The sequence below is a fragment of the Lagopus muta genome, chromosome 4 (genome assembly GCF_023343835.1).
Source record: "Lagopus muta isolate bLagMut1 chromosome 4, bLagMut1 primary, whole genome shotgun sequence".
Lineage (NCBI taxonomy): Eukaryota > Metazoa > Chordata > Aves > Galliformes > Phasianidae > Lagopus > Lagopus muta.
In genome coordinates, this window is record NC_064436.1 from 12334789 (window position 1) to 12355452 (window position 20664).

The 20664-nt window shown below is 35.4% G+C and overlaps 1 protein-coding gene across 14 annotated transcripts in view; it reads right to left on the minus strand.

Annotated features, from left to right (window-relative positions):
• The window catches only part of TTC29 (tetratricopeptide repeat domain 29), a 365054-nt gene that overhangs the window by 64577 nt on the left and 279813 nt on the right, over positions 1 to 20664 (minus strand). For all 14 annotated transcript variants that reach the window (XM_048942653.1, XM_048942642.1, XM_048942641.1 and 11 more), the window contains 2 exons: positions 7693 to 7905; positions 6354 to 6439 (listed from right to left, as the gene is read on the minus strand). In XM_048942653.1, the coding sequence (XP_048798610.1) occupies positions 6354 to 6439; positions 7693 to 7905 (299 nt within the window). The remainder of the gene's footprint in view (positions 1 to 6353; positions 6440 to 7692; positions 7906 to 20664) is intronic.

A 20664-nucleotide genomic window follows, 5' to 3' on the forward strand; every position in this document is an offset into this window, starting at 1 on the left:
TTTTGTCCTCAACATTTGAACGTGCTCACCATTGTCAGAGCCAAGCGAACCCCCAGTAAGTGAATTTTGCTACTTTTGAGTTACTAGTTTACTAGTAACTATAGCTAGTTACACAGTTACTAGCTATAAGTTTTTGAAGACATTTGGAGTCTTATGAATACTTCTCTTGATATTATGGCAATATCTATTATTATTATTTACATGCTTCAGCATGTCAAGTCTTACTGATGCCGCACTCTAGCTCCTTCCAGTTCTTCTGCAAACTCACGTGGTGTTTGGTGTGTGCATGCATGTACATAGGTGCATGTGTGTAGAACACAGTAATAAAATTAGCCATTTCATAATGGATATCCTGTTGCAAGATCTTACAAAAAATAGAGTTGTAAGTTTGGTAAATGCTATGATTTTTAAATTCAGGATTTTTAATATGCATATTTTGGATAAGGCTACACAAACCTTATAAATACACATAAATTCAGCAACTTTCATACCATTTTGGAATTGAAAACAAACCCAAAAATTGATGTCCTCCACATATAGCTCCCAAAATTAGAGTTTTAAACTCATATTCAGATTCCTGAGAGCAGCGGAGGAAACACAGTCTTAAAATTTGGAAAATGTCTTACAGATTTATTCAATGGAATGTGCAGTCAAATCTTCAGCTCACTGTCTTCTTGCTCTTTTGGGGTGTATGCATGATTACATTTGAAATCATATCAGCTGACAAAAATCCACACTTTTATGGCATTTTGTTAGTCAGTCTTAGAGAATGTGAGACTTCTGAAGAATCAGGTTAACATCAATAACTCATTATTGCATTCACTGTTGCTATGGAAAACTTGGAAAACATGGAAATAATCTGAAAATCTTCTGATTGGCTTGTAATGCATGAGGTAACAGATTTTTTTGTTTGTTTCTTTTTTCTTTGTCTTTTTAAAACACATTTCATTTTTTCTTGTTCCTTATGCTCTATGATTGCTGTGTAACTCGACTGTTGTAATTCCGCAGCAGCACTGCATTTAAGATTGCTTTCTCACAAAGTGTATTCTTACTGCACATCTATCTTGACAGAAATCCAGTTTACTGAGGGGAGCTATTCTGATGCCACTAACCAACCAAAATGTAATTTGAAGAACAGGCTCAGAAGGAAAATAATACCATGTTCCAAGGCAATTATGGTGGACATCATATAACCAAGGTGCCAATTTGCGTGGTATACAGAAAGGTACTGAAGGAAAACAATGTTATTACATCTCAGAACTATTGGGTATATTTTTTATTCAAGTTTTCAAGAAACTGGCTCAGATAGGAAAATGATTATCTAGGATAAACCAATGGAAGAAATCCTTCCTTGACTAAGAGACTAACTTTCATATCCAAAATAATGTTAGGCTTTCGTCCTTGTTAAAAATTAAGCGCGGAATTAACAGCAAAGAATTAATTGAACGATCAGACATCCCTGAAGTTTCACATCTCCTTTAGTATTCTCAGCTCAGATTGTTATTTCTTACTTCTATAAGCATTTGAGGCAAAGTATTTTGTCAGGGTAACTTTTAGTACCAGTACTAACTGTTCTCATAGAATTGTGTTTGTCAGAGAATCACACACATAATTGCAGGGGTTGGAATGGAACTCTAGAGATCACTGAATTCAACCTGTGGCTAAAGCAGGCTCCTTGCAATAGGTTGCACAGGTAGACGTCCAGACAGGTCATGAACATCTCCATAGAAGGAGATTCCGTAGCCTCTCTGGGCAGCCTGATCTGGTGCTCCATCACCCTTACCATAAACAAGTTCTTCCTTGTGTTAGCACAGAGCTTCCTAAGTTAAAGTTTTGGCCCATTGCTCCTTGTCCTATTGCTACACACCACTGAGAAGAGCGTGGCCTCATTCATTTGCCTCCCACCTCCCTTAGATATGTATAAACATTGATCAGACCCCCTCTCAGTCTTCTTTTCCCCAGGCTGAACAGACCCAGGTTATTCAGCCCTGTATCATCTTAGTGGCCCCCTTCTAGGAGATCCCTGTCTTTTTTCAACTGGGGAGCCTAGAACCTGGACACAGTACTCTAAATGTGTCCTCACCAGGGCAGGGATGTTCATCCCACCAATGTCTGGCAGCAGTGGGACCTCCCAGAAACAATAAATTAATTCAGTTGCAAAATTGGCTCACTAACCCCAGACCTTCCATAAGAAAACCTTTTTCAGCATATAATCTGTTGTCAGAGTCAAGATCAGTCAGAAGTGCTTACAGTCAAGGTTGACTCAGGTTTTTGTCTGGTCTTCTATTCCTTAACTAAGAAAAATACAGATTTTCTATTTGAGCACAGTTTTAATAAAAATTTAAAACCTGCTCCAATAAAAGTGAAGCCTCTAGGAATTATGAGTTTCCTATTCTAGCATTTCTTAAACTTGTACATGACCCTATTTTCTATGCTGAGAAAGTTATGCACCATCAAAATGGCTAAATATCAATTACAAATGAATAAGCTTGATGAAAAAACAAGGAAGTTTGAAATCATTTCCATTCAATACTATCTTTTGATGTGTTTTGTGAGCCCCACTTAAGCGTTTCTGCAGTGAAAACAGTGAAAGCTTAAATCTCAACTTGGATTTCTATCCTGACGCTGCTTGCAGAAGCATGTCTTGAAGTTCAGTCTCCCACTAATGCAATAGGTTAGTAAACAAACCTCAGAGAAATTATGCTCACTCTTCTAAATCATCTTTTACAACACATGGGACAAAAAGAGTATAATGTAGTCTACTTTTTTAACTTTCTTACTAGTTAGGATCCTCCTTGAGTTGTAAACTCACATAGAAATATGGCCATTATTTATATAATTAAGAACAATAGATACAATTAGATAAAATATACAGTGTACACTAATTTTAGCATATCTGCCTTCCAAGTACATTTACTTACATTTTCTCTACTTGCATGAGTTAAAATTTTCAGGTTTTTTAGATACAGATTTTTTCAGAAATTAAAATTATGGTCATAAATCACCTCTGATTACTTTAATAGGGTCATTTTGAATGTGAAGATGCCTTTATAAGTTCATAAATTTTCTTGATAATTTTATGCCTGTGGCTTGTATACCATAATTCTGACAATTGATGCACATGGCATTATGTCATAAATTACCACATTTATTTTGGCATGAGTTGCAGCTCAAGAACCCTGCTCCTATTATTTAAATGTGTAACGTAACTGAGGCACAGATATCCAAAATAAAGGAACATCTGAAAGAAACAAATGCTCAGAAAGGTATAGGAGCTGAAATTTTTCTGATAACCTGGAATGCAAGTAATTGAAAGAGAAAAAGCCCCTGATGTCCAAGATTTGAAGTATTCTTAAAAGTCCAGTACATTAAAAAACCCCACATTGCGAATTAGGTTGCAATGCCCTATGTAAGATTTTGAATGACATACAGCTGTATCAGTTAATATTTCGCCTGTTATGTAAGTCTTAAGAAAAAACAAGCAGCAACTTTCACTTCAAAATTAGTTTAGATGGAGAAATTTCTCTGAAAAAAAATCTATAATGCTTGAGATAAAATGTGTGTATTAGGAACTATTAATATTTCCTGTCATATCTGGGGGAAATTTAATAATCTTGGTTATAATCTGGATGATATGAAAAATATTATGAACCTACTATGCTGACGCTTAACATAATTAGTTTTCAGGCTTTTAAACTTGCACATCTTTATGTTTTTACACCTAAGTAGGTTCAGTGAAATCCATCAAAGGTATCAAATAAAATTAAATCAACTTATACAGATTATGCGCCAGATGAAATTCTGTTAGATTATTCACCAAGTGCCTAGCAAACAAAAAATCCTTCTCCAACAAACACAGCCCATTCAATACAAAGTGACTGCACATTTTTGATCTAATAGGCTGCAGCTCAATCATTTCAACCTTTAATTACTGCATCAGATAATGAATATTTTGAACATATGCTTCTCCACTCTAGAAGACATGAATGAAAGAGAAACAAGTTTATATGCATGCTACTGTGTGTCTGTTGGGGGAGGGAGTAGCACGCTCAGCAGCAAAAGGAACCAAGTGGCAACAATTGGAGGAAATGGTATCTGTAACAGCTGCTCCTTTCAGATTCCCCTAGAAGGAGACTGCCTGAGGTGAACCACAGCACAAAAGGATAAAGAAGATGAAAACTGATGCAAAGCAGGAAAATAACTGCTGAGACCCCTGAGCCTACACCCGAGTAGTCCCAAGCTGTGTGGCAAGACCTCTTTAGCATGCTACAGAAGCTGGTGATGAACTACATATTACCATGAGGCAAACTGGCTCCTAGCAGTATTGTCTGCATGTTATGTGTAATGATAACCAGTGGTCCTCTGGGAATGGGATGCAATGATTTCATCTCTGTAAGCATCTGAGCTCCCCTTGGATACAGAGACCATTAAACTGAGAACAGAAGGGTAAATTTTAGGCAATGATTTCTAATTGGAGAGTGAAGACAACTTGTGTTCAACACCACTGAAAACCACTGATATTTTACTGCTCTCTGTACTGATGATTACTAAGGACAAAAGGAAAAAAGGAACTAAAATGTTACCACTTTTTCTCAGTTCCATAATGCACAATATATTTTCAGAATGAAAGTTCTTCATAGGTTTGTTATGCAATCTCATTAGAGATGTCATTATTTTAGGTATCTTTATTTATTCTGTAAAGTATTAATATTAATAAAATACCATCTTATGCTCTAAAAGAATTTATCCATTTATGTTTTATATTACAGAGTATTTATTTCCCCTTTAATTAAAATATATACTGCTTTCCATACCTGTCAGGTGTTTTTGTAAATTAAAGGCAGAACATCCCATGTACACATTTTAAATTAATAGTAGTACACTACAAAATTGAAGGTACTAGAACCTTCCTCAAATACAAAACAAAGCAAAACAAAAAAAAAAAACCCAACTGCACGTAACAAAAAGAAATGAAACTTGCAAATGATTTCTGTAACTTTTTGGCAGGAGACATGGGGGAGCAATACTGGGAAACAAGTCACTATAAAATTTAAGCAAAATGGACCCTGAGGAAACAATGCCAGAATATCTAATATTTCTGATGCTTTCAAGGGTAGTTCGATCCTTTCTATAATACAGAGACTATATAGTCTTGTTCATTAGTAAGTTTTTACTGTGATGGAGAGATCAAAGGAACATGCAGGCTTTGTTTAGCTGATTTATTTGTCTTAGTGCTCTTCATCATCCACACAACTTATTCTGACTCTCAGAAACTTAACAAGAAAAGTTGCTCAGGTAAAAATGTCTTCATACTTGGTCAAGAAACCAACGCAGATGAAACATCAGCACAAAACAACTATAGCCTAATCTGTTGTACTGAACATCATCATGTTCAGCTGCAGAATACAGCTGAGTAAGAGCAGGCTTTTTGGCTTCTGACTAGAAGTGCACTGTCTACAACATACACATCCTACTTTCCAGAATGAGTTTGATTTAGACAGAAGAAAAGCCAATCAGCATTGAAGGATTATATATAAAGGTGGTCCAAAGCTTTTGGAAAAGTCGTGTCATGAATCACTGAAAACATATGAAAGCATATTTCAAAAAAAATCTAGAACACATCCTAAACCACAGGAGCAAAGCAAACAATGGGAAAATTCATAATCAGTTCATTCCATGACTTCTATTGGCCTTTCTGAGAAAGATGAACTACCACAACCAAAACCACACAGAATGCTCTCTATAACATTTGGTCATTAATAAAATTCTGAGTAACTCCACAGATAAAGGAAGAAACTAAAACAGAAACAGTAATTTTCCAAGTGAGTAACAGCAATAATCATAGACAAAACAAATACGTTTTTCCCACATTTTTAGAGGGTCACTGAAGACTGTGACCTCTCTGATGACAGATAAATCAAGCTGTTCCTTATCTTTCTTTTTCCGCTGACCTATGAAGAAGTGGAGAAACACTCCTTCCCCACTTGTCACACGTAGAATTTGCACTGTCTTTGAATGATCACGTGGGGGAGGCGCAAGGGAAACATGAAAAGTGGAGCCTGAACTCATGCATCATCAGAAGAGATTACAAGTAAAAAGCACTACAGCTTTTCACATCAAAAGCAATTCATATTTCTTCCACGTATTCTGAAAAGCTTAACATTTGGACTGACAGTTTAATTGTTGCTCACAAATACACTGTAATCCAACAAATTCCAAAAATAGTTTGCTTTTTTTAAAAAAATAAAAAATCATAACCAAATAAAACCTAAATAAAACTAGGCAAAGTTGTTTTATGTGCACATAAAGAGAAAGGCTCTGAGAAAGCTAAAGCAATGTTAAAATAAACTTACTGATAATGCTGTCTTCTCTTCTCCAGCAAAATGATACACTAAACTTAAGCAATATGCAGCTTCTCCTTCCATCTTCTTATCACCTCCTACAGAAAGGATTACAGCTACAGTTACCAGTGTAGTCTTAACAAAATGACATAAGCAGAGACAAACCTTGCAGGTTATTAAACAACATGTAGATGCTTATATACTGCTGTAAGTTTTTCCTTTCCCTTACCTTTTCATTTATCTTTTTTTCCAAAAAAGATCTGCTTCTACTTAAATAGGTAATTAAACTTAGAGGCTAGGGGTTTAAACAAAGTTCAACAAGAATGTTCCACATAGTCAGAGAAAATGTCTTACAGTAAGTAATGCAGAACAATCACCTTAATGTGCTGTAATGTTCTCTGTCATGAATTGTTTAATAGAACTCTGTTCTCACATTAGAACATACAAGCACCCTTTCTTTGTCTCTACAAAATAAAAAACAACCTATATTGACCTGCATATTTGGACATCGAGAGATAACTGTCAGTGGGCCACGCTGAGAGATCTGGGACATTTCAGCTGATGGAAGAGAAAGTTCAGGCAAAGGATCTCATTAATGTGTTAAGAAGTCTAACAGAAATGCACAAAGAAGGTGGAGTCAGGCTCTTCTAAGAGGTTGTCAGTGACAGGACAAGGGGCAGTTGGCACAGGCTGTAATTCCATCTGAACGCAACAATACTTTCCTACTGAGAGGGTGGTCAAACAGTGGAAAACTTGGGGTGGTTGTGGTGTCTCCACCTGCAGAGCTGGTCAAAACTTGACTGGATGCTGTCCTAGACAACCTGCTCTAGCTGATTGTGAAAGGGATGGGACTTGATCTCTAGGGGTCTCTACCTCAACTGTTCAGCAATTCTGTAATTTTCTTCCTTCAGGTTTCAAAATATTTATACAAACTAAGATATAAAGATGAAATCTTACTTGCTTATGATAGAAAATTGTTTTTTGCAAGTGCAAAGTAAGTACGTAAAATGAAAATCAGTCATCCAGCAGACAGTATCGTTCAAAAATTGCCAAATCAACAATCACTTGCTAACCAAAATCTCACTTGCTGATTACGGGTTTCCGGTTCTATACCACTACTTCCAGTAGGGTGTTTTGTTTTTGGAGATGAAGCTTTCAGAAATCTAAGATTCTTTTTGTCAGGAAGAAGGCCTTACTGATTTAGTGAGGTCTGGAAGTGTACGAATAGCGATTCTTTTGACCATAGAAAATAATCACTCAGTTTAACACTTCACAATTTCTACTTTACTCTTCAGAAAATCATAGTATGCCCATAAAATAAAAGTACATGAAAATGTTATTTTATACGTACCGTTTTTTGCCATTCTGATAGCTTTTATTAATGTTCTGATGGCCTGCTGTCGTTCTTTGTTTTCTAGCATTTTGTCTGCTTGTAATATATAAATTCTCCAAAGATGCTCACATGCCAGTGAATAGTAAGTGTGGCCTGTCTCATCCTTCCACGTTGAACCTTCTGTTAGCTGGTAAAATGCTTCATAATGCTCAGCAGCCTTCATGACATGACCTGAAAAATTTCATTCATAACTGCAACCAGTGTAATCAACAACATTTTGATAAGTTATTAGTGTGTCATTTTCTTACTAGAAAGCCAATTGCATCTCAATCCATTCACAGATTTTTAAACAATCTTCAGTATGTAACTTAGAAATCATAGGAAAAATTACCAGAAATACTGCATGTTCAACTTTTTGCATCTTAGCTTTCTTTGTGGATTCAGTGTTGGGGTCATATGATCTAAAAGATACTACCTTAAAATTTTCTAGAAAATAACCTGTTGTAGGTTCATTAAAATGACCTCTATGGATCTTATATTAAAAAAACAACTAATCAACCAATCAAAAAAATGGGCATGCATGGATAAACAATCACAGTTTACATTGTTCATCTTTTTTTTTTTTTTTTTTCCATAATGAAAATGCCAAGATAGTTGGAGAGTAGAATGGAGAATAAATGTATCAAAACTACAGAAAAAAGTTGTTACTCAAATAAAAGAATTGATGAAAAGAATCGTTATGGAAATAAATAATTCAAGAATTATTACTAGGTCAGCTCTGGAGAGTAGATGTGGTGAGATTACTGGAAGAGCAAGAACCACTACTACATTGAGTATTGAGCCTGATTTTCAAACCTAAGCTACTAGAACATCTTTCAGTGAAAAATTCACTTGAAGATGCAAGTAGTTTCTCCTTCACCCCCTAGCTTCAGCTAGCTTTTTACATGTAGTACATCTAAGCTTTCTGGACAACTGAAATTCAAAGCCCCATAAAAGAACTGAAAAATTTTCTGTATACATAGTGAGTTACAGAAAAATTACTAGGAAGCAGGTAAGCTAAGACTCAATATATGAAACATATCCTGTACCCAGTACATTGTTTTTGCAAAGAATATTCTACAGCAAAGTAGAAACGCAGAGGTGACATTTATTTAACCAGTTTGTATGTTTGTGATAGAGGAGTTCTGTCCTACAGATCATTAACATATCAATTATTACTTGTATTAAAAACTGCAATGAATGATGAAGTTACACGTGTTTGCACTTAACACCGCTTCTGGAACGTGATCTCTAAGAAACAAATACTGTTTGACAGACTTTTTAAAGTGCTGCATTCAGATTACTAAAAGAACTAGAAAGAATTAAGAAGAAAGGAAGGAGAAAGTTATTTTCCATTGATAAGGAAGGAAAAGAGAGAAGGTTAGAGAATGGCCTGCCTTAAGCACTGTAAGGCAAAATGGAAGCTAACTTCCTGGAACCACAGCCAACCAAAGGTAGTATAACAGTTATGATAGATTCCTCTTATTAAGCTTAATTTAGATTTCTCTTTGCATATGCTACCCTTTTATAACAATGCTTTCGATTTTGTAATATAAAACATAACCTTTAGCTTTAATAAAATTAAACTTATTTTCATATTAAGCTTTTCTGTTGATTGAAGTGAACTCAACTAAGATTGATGAGCACAAGAAAGTTGACTTTCATAAAAGCAACTTTAATTCAATTTAACATAACTGTCATCGAAAAACCATTTTAAGACTCTGCAACTTATGATGCATGTAAGAGTCGCAGAGGACACAAGAAAAACACTGAAGACTGAAATGCAAATGAAAACGTGGACATCCTACAGCAGGCATTATTTGATTCCACCATTGCTGAGGACAGCTATTGGAGAGATGGCCCAAAACATGGGTGTCTTTTATTGCCACAGTAGCTAGAAGACCCCTTGAGCAGATAGGAAAACACGTACATATTCTTAACAAAATAACAAATGCTTGACATAAGACTGCACAAACAGAAATGCAAAGTGAAATCATCATAATCAAAAACTTAAAGGATTCAATGACAGTAAATGTAGCAGGAAATAGACATGCAGACTTACTAAACCCAAATCAAAACACTTTTCCATTTTAAAGAGATTTCCAAATTTTGTTTGGGTTTCTGCCTATCCAGCTAACTTCTTCAGGCAAATAAAACTCAGAAATCAATAGAATTGGAGTTATCCAAGTTGCTAAACACAGATTTTAGATACCAATTGTAAAAGCGAGTGTTGTTCTTTTAACAAAGCATGGAAAGATGGACTTAAGTTTAATTTTAATAGCTAGATCTGGCATTTTATCCACCTGGATATTCACAAGAACAGAGTTCTCATTGGAACTCTTCCAAGTCTACACACAAATGGATTGTCCTTTTTAAAGGATAATGCCATGCATTTGTGCTCCAGTTTCTCTACATGTGTAATTGATTCTCTAGAATAAGAGAGTTTGATTCACGTATAACTCAAAAACTTCTAATAGGAATGGGAAGCAGAAAACTCATGATGAAGAGAAGACACCTTGGCCTGTAATCTGAAACTGAACACAGTAGCATTCTTGTAAGACTCTTAAATATAATCTTCTTAGATAGATGCAACATTATTGTTAACTATACACATATTCCTTGGACATCCCTCAGAACTATTATTTAGATTATGAGAACTATAAGATAAGTTAATTTCTTCCCATGCTCCCCCACTTGCATCCCCTTGAGAAAGTTTCTGTCAGATTGGAAATTGGACTCATATATTCCATATATCCCACAGTTCTTAAGAGCTGATCTAACCATAAGAGCTTTGACCTGGCATTCTTTTTGCCAGATCTAAGCAAAACCTCTTTAGAGAAAAATCCATCTATGTCAAGCTTCAAAAAAGCAGTATTTTCTTTTATGTTAGTATGCAAATGGAACAACAATAAAACACATTTAGTTTCACTGAACTAACCAGAGAGACTGTAAAGAAAAAAGTAACTCAATTTGGTTACAGAAACGCCGAAAAGAAGATGCTGAGGGAAAGCAAAACAAAACCACAACACAAATAATTTTAAAAATAGCTGCCAAAACTCCCTAAGCAAGAGAGGGATGGAGCCTGAAAGCCCTTACATGGCTGGAAAATTCCTAACTGAAGACTCTTTCAAGCAATACTACTAATTTTCAACCCACAGACTTCTCAAATTTATGGAAGGTAAAACTTTTAAAAATTCTAGATTTTGAAATGTGTTCCTCCATCAAAATTACCTGAAATCCCTCCTATTTACTAGAAAATGACATATCAGACTATTTCTTTAATCTGTAATTTTCATGCAAACTTCAAAGGCTTGTGGGAAAATATTGTCTTCAGGAGGATGGTGGGTTCATTCACTCCGATGAGTTGGAATTGCATTCAACAGTGAATTCTGATTTTTAAACACATAATTACTGTAATTTTTAGACAAACAAAGAAGTAGATGCTATTTAAAAATCTTGAAAAACACTGGGAGAATAAGACAATTACAGATCATTGCTGACTATTGCTGACTATTTAAGAATATTTTAGTGGAAAGGCAGAGTTTTAAATGGTTTTTGTTGCTAAATGAAAAAAAAGAGCAAAATCAGAAAAAAAAGGAGTAGGGAAATAATTTCAAATAGTTTGTAAAGGTATTTAATTTATATCTCCAAGAGAACTTCTTTATCTCTCTCTTCACTTCTTCTATGAAAAGTTCAAAGAGAACTTCTAGAAGGTGTTTCTAATACAATCACAGTTGAAAAATCTACTTGCAAAATGTTACACAAAAGGAGTGTACCTATTTTCAGTTAACAACGTTAACAGCAATTACATATTTCTTCTTCCCAGTGCCATACAGTATGGACTAAATGGATATAAAAAATCTCTGATAACTCTTCCTCTTTTGTAAAAGGAATAAAAAATCAGAGATGAAATTCCTACAACATATCTACTATTGCTGCTCAAGTCTTACAGTTCAGTGGAACTTAGGACATAACAAAAAGTAACTATCAGCAATAGTCTAATCGTTTTATTTTGCCACATTACAATATGGCTAGTAAAGAATCAGTTTTAAACAATTATATGAGTAAAAAAGACATTACTCTGCCACTATCAAATTTTGGAAATAATGCAACAACTACGCATGTTTGAACAAAGATTTGCGCTAGAATTTTTACTGAACTGAGTTACTTAGAAGTAATAAAAAAATAGATCTCTTCATTCAAGCAAAATAACTCGATGTAATTTTGTAAATTCTGAAGGGAAATGTTTTCATGTTATCTAAAATTTCCTCTATAATTCCCTTTTCTAATACCCGCTCAAGAAGCATACATTTGTTATGTCAAAATAGATATTTTGGACAAATTTCAACCAAAACGTTGACTACTACTTTACATGTTGGGATTTTTTATTTTTCATTTTTTTATTTTTTGAGCAGAAAGACTGACTAGATATTAACACAAATGGGTTTAAATGTGAAGCTGCCATAAAAGCAGGCACATAAATGTAATTCTCCCAGCCGCTATTTTGATGCACATTTTTGATTCCATGAATATTTTATGAAATGGCCCAAACTAAAGCCATATAACATTCCTGCATTACTGATGCTTGCGCCCGTAAGCTACAAACATTAGAGGCATGATTGAGTGCATTAAAATGAACTCATTCAGCAGTGCATTGATTACTTGAGAGAGAAAGGAAAAAAAGAGAAGTTACTCTCACTTAAGAAAACAGCATACAAACATGAAGTTCTCAACACAGAAATTAAAGATAGCAGATTTGAATAATATTGTATTTAATAAATGAACACAGTACAAAACCATCTGGAATTCCTTACATACAATGTTGACATTAATTAGGTGAGATGTTAATTAGGTCAGATTGCTTCCAGTAGTGTACAGGTAATTTAAAATGCCACAATCTGGTAAATGCACTGGCTGACCTGTTCTAGCACCATGCCTCAGCAGTACTCAGAGATCACCTAATGATCTCCTTTCTACCTACCTTCTTGTACATTAACTGATGAAAATCATGCCATGGAAACTGTTGCCAAAAAAGTCACGGGGCTGTTAGGTGCACTAGTATACATTCAGACAGCACATTTATCCTAAATTGTAAACATTTGTTGAAGACTTTAGAAAATAGTCCACTTCACCTTTAAACAAGAACTGAAAAGAACAATAAAGTTCACAATAAAATTCTGGCATGCTTTAGTCTAAAATTAGGACATATTTCACCATATCATGTGGACTTACAATCTACTACCAGTAACAATTAATGATAGCAAAAAGGAAAAAAAGTCATTACCATTTTAAAGATATAGGTCTACATTTCACTTTAACTGCCTGAACTATTTGTATTATTTTTATTACCTACATTCAGTTACGATAATTATGCACTATTCAGGCTGAAGTAGTTAAAAATCTTGCATTGTGGCCTTCCAGCACTTGAAGGGAGTGTATAAACAGGAGGGGGAACAATTATTTACACGAGTGGATAGTGATAGGACAGGGCAGAACTGAGACAAGAGAGGTTTAGCTTCGATACTAGGAGGAAGTTTCTCACACAGAGGGTGATGACGCACTGGAACAGGTTGCCCAAGGAAGTTGTGGATGCCCCATCCCTGGAGGCATTCGAGGCCAGGCTGGATGTGGCTCTGGGTAGCCGGTCTAGTGGTTGGTGACCCTGCATGAAACTAAATGATCATTGTCCTTTGCAACCTATTGATATGATTCCAATTGAGCCACAATGTACACAACTTATAAGCCTTCGACAGAAATAAACTGGGAGGCGGAAGAAAAAGCTCACATGAATTATTAGAAAAAAACACTTAGTAAATAGTTGAATCACCCTGTACATCTGAGGTAAAATAAATTGTACAGAAGTCACTGGGAACCCAAGCTTACAGAGTAGTCTGCAAAAGCGAGACAAAAATATATGAAGATTTAAGATGATTTTGCTCTTCAACACTTGTACAAGGTCTCTCTAAAACACATCTGATCATCAGATACAGGGCAAGCACTTTTAAGGTAAACAGTTGTTTGCATCTACAGCTATTTACATCCACAGGAGCTTTATAACATTTGTCGGAAAGAAGGCACAGGAAATTTGAGCAATTCAAAAGAATATTGTTATAGACACGTTGGCTCATCAAGGTGTGTTCTGACCACTTTTCCAGTTTGAAAATACACCAGAAGATCTCTCCCAAGAGTATAAGAAGCTCAAGATAACTGAAAGGCTGCCAGAGCTGTATAACAATTGAAGCTTGGAAGTAAGGAGATGTAAGGAAAGTTAAGCATCACATAGCCTCGATACAGCCTTGGTGTACTGCAATGCAAAAACAGTATTTTATGCTGCCTTGCCTTCACTAAAAACTACAAGGCATTGGTATTGCAATTGAAAGAATGATATATTGCTTCTCCTATATTAGCTAAGTGAGTATCTGTTGTCCAAAAAGAAAAATAAAATCACAGAAATTCAATGAGATCTAGATTACTGTATCTACAGTGTATATACACTCTAGTCCCCCAAAGCTCTAAATCACTTGACTTTAAAGGTCATATATCTATACCTATACGAAGTAGAAGGCAGTGCATACTATCATATTCACACTAAAGCTGGCCACAATATCATAAACTGAAGAATGGTTTGAGTTGAAAGGAACCTTTTTAAAGACCAGTGAGTTCCAGCCCTCCAGTCATGAGGAAGAGATATGTTCCACTAAACCAAGCTGCCCAGGTCTCCATATTATCTGGCCTTGAACACTTGCAGGGATGGGGCATTTACAGCTCCTCCGGTCAGTCTGTTCTAGTTCTAGTGCCTCACCACCCTCATAGTAAAAGAATTCTAACATATTACCTAAATCTACACTATCTTAGATTAAGATTGTTACCCCTTGTCCTACCTCTACATTTCCTGATAAAGAGAACCTCCCCAGCTTTCCTGAAGGTCCCCTTTAGGTGATGGATGGCCACAATAACATCTCCCATGAGCCTTCTCTTCTTCACACTGAACAACCACAACTCTCTCAGCCTGTCTTCAAAGGAGTGGTGCTCCAGCCCTCTGATCATCCTTATGGCCCTTCTCTGGAACACCTCTAAGAGGTCCACATCTTTCTTACGCTGGGGATCCCAAAACTGAATTCAGTACTGCTAACAGGGTCTTAGAGTAGTGGAATAGAAGTGGAAAGTCACCTCCCCAGAGATGCTAGCTATACTTTTACTGTATAATATTATAGCACATTATTATATTACGATATAAAAAATACTTTAAAAACTTGTTGCTTAAAGGGCTGAGACACCTCACAAGCTAGGGACAACACTAGTATCTGTGGTTGCTTGTATGTTTGCCCCCTAATCCCTTCCCCTGCTGCTGCTACAAAAGCTGCTAAGAAGGAAAGGTCTTCCCCAGGCAACTGAAATGACAGCTGCTTTGGGGATAGTTTACTGTGGACCAGAGAGATAAAAGCCTGGAATTAACGGAAGGCTACATTACCAGAAGAAGAGCTGTTCTGAAAAAACTTCTTGTTCTCAAAGGAAAGCATAAGAAGTACAAGAGGAACAGGTACTGTTGTAGAGGTGCCAGGAACGAGTATCTTCTTGACTTTCTTTCAACTCGTACATCAGCCACTGTACCCTCAAAATTCTCAGTTGGCTCCAGGCCTTCTTAAGTTGCCTCTGGCTCTACATAAAACCTCTCTCAGATTTTCTCTGAGATACATGGCTTCTCTCTGGATCTATTGCCACAGCTCAGAGTAACTCTAAAAAGAAAATTTGGCGTCAATCATAAGATTTCTTCCATGCACTCAAATGCTTTTCTCAGTTTAAATAATTTTTTTAGTGATTAGCTTTTGTTCAGATTCTACCCTTTTATTTTCCACAGCTTCCAATAATAATATCGGGTGCAATGTTCAGTTCTCTATTGTGGAGATTTCTACATCAAAATGATGCTCTGAGTTGGTTGGACTAATGACCTCCTACAGTCCTACAGTCTCCTCAAACTTGAAGGTTATCATGCTCTGGAGTGCAAGGTATTTGTTTATTAATAGTTTTGAATGTTTGTTTTACACATGAATTCTACATATTAATGTAATGGCTGTGGAAATGCAGTCCCATTGACAACAGCTTTACTCTCAGAAGCTTTTTATCCCAGAGAAGGGACGTTTCCTCTAACCATTTCCTCTAACGATTATTAAAAGGTAACACTGCCTCCAGGAAAGTTTATCTAATATGATGGCAATTGCTGGTTTCAGCTGCAGTAATCCAAGACCTTGCAAAGCTTTAAAGTAAAAAAATTCTGTTAGTGAGTGGGCAGCTTTGAATGAACCTTCATCTCAGTACTACTCATTAAGCAGTAAATAATTAAAATACTCTGGAAAAGACAGGTAAAATACAAGCAGCAATGTCAGTAATAGACATGAAAGGGAAGAGAGGGAAAAAGAATTTAAAAAAGCAAAGAAATAATTCATTTGAAGTTTTAATAAAGTTTCATTTGCAGTCTTGTTTAAAGATATATCAGACTTTAGGGAAGTAACCTAATTACATTTTTATTCTAAGTTCTATTCAAAGACCCTAGACTTTGAATCTTTAACACAGATCAAACATAGTATAAATTACTCATGGCTATCAATACTTTAAAATGATCTCTTCATTAAAGGCCATAATCATCTGGGTATGCACATAAAGCAAATAGCAACATTTGACACACACACAAAAAAACATAAATAAAGAGTGTGATTCTAATAGATGTGTGTACATACACGGATTATGAGTTACACATCATATTCAAGTGCACTTTAAAATGTTTATCTTGAACCGCGTTCAAGATAAACAACAGCAACACTTGAGTAATTATAAGAATCATTTGAAATTGAACTTTACAATCACCAAATACCTTCGAACAGAAATGAACAACATTTTTTATTTATTTTTTGCTATATGTCACAAATCTTCTGTGGTAAGCACAAGTTACAGAGATTAGAATTTGCAGTATAGCAGTGCAGTGAATATTCTGAAGAGCTTCTCATTAGAAAGAAAGAATACAGATTTGTCCCTAGGTGTTATATGAAAAATAAAATTCCTCACTCAAAGAATTTGCAAGGGGAAGTTGTAGTGCTGCTGAAAGAGTTAAGGAGGTTTTTAACAAATGTGCTCATTTTTTTCCTAAGGTAAAGAATATTACTTCTTCCTAGTGTTTAATAATAAGCCTTGATTTAAATCAACTGAAGGAATAGGATGAAGAAATTTTCACAGTAGGCTTTTTTCTGAAGTGAAAATAAGAGCCCTACAGAACTTACCCTGAGTTTTCTTATTTAAAACATCTTCATTGCCTGACAACACTTCTTTAAAAAAGGAAAAAAATTAAGTATACAAGGAATATTTTTTTTTATCAATTCAACAGGTCTCTTTTTTTGCTTTCCAGTTGCATCTTCAGAAGCTTCTTTCAGACTTTCTTAATAGTATACCAATTTGAACTGAAGACATATGTAATTTCTATAACAGTCATACAATACAGTACATGCCAGTTAAATACTAGCAATGATCTCATACTAAAATATTATTCATATGGGAACTCCATCTGCACTTGCATGAGGATGAGCTCTATTATTTAACAAAGCTTTTAAATCTGCACTTCCCAGGAATCTATCTGGATTTATGGCTGCTTCTCTCTACCACCGACTGACAGAGAAAAGTGTCTTATCTGAAGGCTTTATCTCCTAGCAATTCACTACTTCAACCTTTTAAATTATGCTCTACAATCAACTTTTTCCTGGCTAACTCATGTGTTCAATTCTTAAGCAATCACACAATAAAATAACTTTGTGAAATACTGTAAATGCAGAATAACAAAAGTTTTGTTCAGTTCATTTGATGAAAAATAGATGATGGAAATTATTAAAATGGATATGATTAAAGTCAGTCAAATTTGATCGTTTAATCAAATGAATACAATCAAATTGGATATGCAGAATTCTATTTCCATCAAGGAAACATTTCTTTCTGTCTCTCATTTTCCCTGATGTAGATATTCTTTTAACATTTATGTTTCTACATGAACTTCAATATAAAAGTTGGCAATGGGTATACAAAACCAAAGATATAGGATTTGGAGATATGCATAAGTTTTCAGAACTGAAGTATTTCTGAATTCCTGTTGAGAAAAAGCTATTGGAATAAACAATCGCAACCAGAAATAAACCATGCAACTTAGCAATTTGGGAAGTGCAAACAGAGCGGGGGGATCATGATAGATCAATGGTATTCGACTACTATTTGATATGGCTTCTTACATAAAGAGAAATTAAAATAATCAGCTGAAACATCCTATGCGATTTCTATGAACAATGAACACTCCAAAAGACATTTTTAGGTTAGTCTACAAACACACCTACGTGATCTTTTAGCCCCCCCAGTAGATTTGGGGTAAACTTGACCTTAATTTGGTAAAAAAATGTACACTGAATTCTTTCCAGATTTTGGAAAATGATTAGTTTGAGACCAGAGATTAATTCAAACTAAACTGACAAAAGACAGGCAGAAATCTGCTGTATATGTTCCAGAGGGAAGCCTACTTTTTGGCCAGTTGGCAGCCAAGCACTGGCCAAGCAACAGTATGGTGACATATATCTTTTAATTTTATCACAATGCACAGTGGATTTTACCAAGGGCAGATGCTTTAGAAGCAAAAAGCAAGTCTAGAGTAGACTACCCTGTATAAACATAGATCAAAGTGGTGATTTCTAACTCAAAGGATATATAGTCTACATTTCTAGGCCGGCCATTATTTTGTCCACTGTCCTTTTTTGACCGACATTCAACACAGACAGACTTCAACACAGATAAAGGTATGCAGTCTTATTAATGTAGAAGAAGCATGTATATTACCCATCCCATAGTTGAATTTTATTCTGGATATTCTTAGGAATATACTAGCCAGAGACACTACATCATAGTATAATTAATGTCACAAAATGGGCTCAAAAAAATCATAAGACATATCATAAGATTTCTTTTTAGTTTTGCCTTCAGTTAACTTTTTTAGTGCTTCACTTAGCAATATTAATATTCTTTTTATATATTTTTAAATCTGAATATAAATCATTTCTGCCTAAGGAAAAACCAATTGAGGAAATTTTGCTTAAACTTGTATATTTCCTCTGAGTAGATACTCATGAATGTATGCCGAATTTCTATCAATTATTTACACACTACGTTTTTTAATTGAAAAACATTTGCCATAAACAATTCAAAACACAAAATAAACAATTACTTAGCAATGGATTAAGTATGACCTACTACGAACAAGAAAATCAGATTAGACATTCCGTGTTCCAAAGAAAAAGATGCCAGGAATTCAATACACTATTACCCAAATATACCCAGTAATTAATGCTTAAACTTGAGAAGTTTATGTCATTTAATGTCATTTAAGCTCAATAGAAGTTTCCCACAACTTTTACAATGTCTTGATTAAACCTTTTATTTTCAATAGTGTGGTGAAATGATAGGTAGAATCTTACTCCTTGGTTTTCGTCTAGAATGTGACAGTCCACAAGAATGTCGTTTGTTCCCCTTACAACAAATTAATTACATTTCTTTATCAATTCTCCTGTGTTAAGTAGGCCTTTCAATCAGAAAAGTCTATGTTAAGTTCCAATATTCAAAACAGGCTGCATTTTATCCTTGATTACATGTAGAAAAATTATACCTGTCTCATAAATTTGATACAATTTAATATTTTATGGGGAGGTGGGTGTAGCAGGAGATGAGAAGTATTCAACTCCAGCAAAACACTGCCCTGACTGGAAAGCAGCAGGGGCTTAGCATAGCTTATAATCAAGGCAGAACTAGATCAAGACTGAACACTTAAAAAAGCCCCTTCATTAATTTGTAGAATATGGTAGATATTTTAAATGTCCAAACTTATTTTAGAAAGGACCAAGGAGACCTTGATCAGGAATTCTTTAAGATTTGCAATCTAAAACATAAAGAAAAAGTAAGGTTTATGGATTAGCTGAATGCTATAGGAATCAGCACTGAGATATCATCTAACAGCTTTGCATGCTGTGCCTTTCTTTCAGTAGTTCTGTCCATCTTTAGTCTTCCTGATCTTTCAGTATTTCAGAAAAAGTTCTACCTCCACTTTCGTTGATCCTTACGTGGTAGCAGAACATAAATCTGATGATTAATTCAGTCACCAGTGCACCAAGATTAAAAGCACAATTTTCACACATCTCACAGTTCTTGTACCAGGGGATAGGCAGTTTCTGGCATGGCACTGATTTACACTTGGAATTTGCTGGAGCAGTTCTATTCATTGGACTCCACTGTGAAACTTACCACGCTCCCTTAAAACTAGTGATCAAATGTATTCAGAAATATCTCCTCATACTTCAAAGAACGGGTATGGGAAGGTGAGTCTATTCTAGTAAATGGTCTTACTCTTGAAATCAGCATGGCTGAGCGAAAGCTGCCTGTTAGGAAACCCTTGCAACACTCCTAACTGCCCAGCTGTGCCTATGAATAATTGCAGGGGAGGGAAGTTCAAAATGGAATGAGCTAAAAGCATGTGCAGGACCACTTCAGCAGTATCCTGTGCTCCTGTGCCCATAGACACCTCTGGACACTGTTTGATTTACTAATACAGGAAATGACCCGTGACCTCTGAAAGACTACTTTCACTGGTGAAGTCTGAAAAGCAAATGTTGAAACCCATGCACAATTTGAGGGTGGGAGGATAGATATTCATAATAAGAATATAGAAGAAATTTTTCTTTGTTTCCTCCAAAATTCTGGATTCTTCCTACTCCACTTTCTCACAGAGTGTATACCCCTAATTAACCTCTTTGCAAAGGTGCTCTTTAAGAAAGAGCGCTTATGCATCTGTATTAGAAAAACACCATCAGATATGCTCATTAGTTTTCTTCAAGCTTGTCTCACAAAGTATGTACATATACGTATACACATTGGTATGCA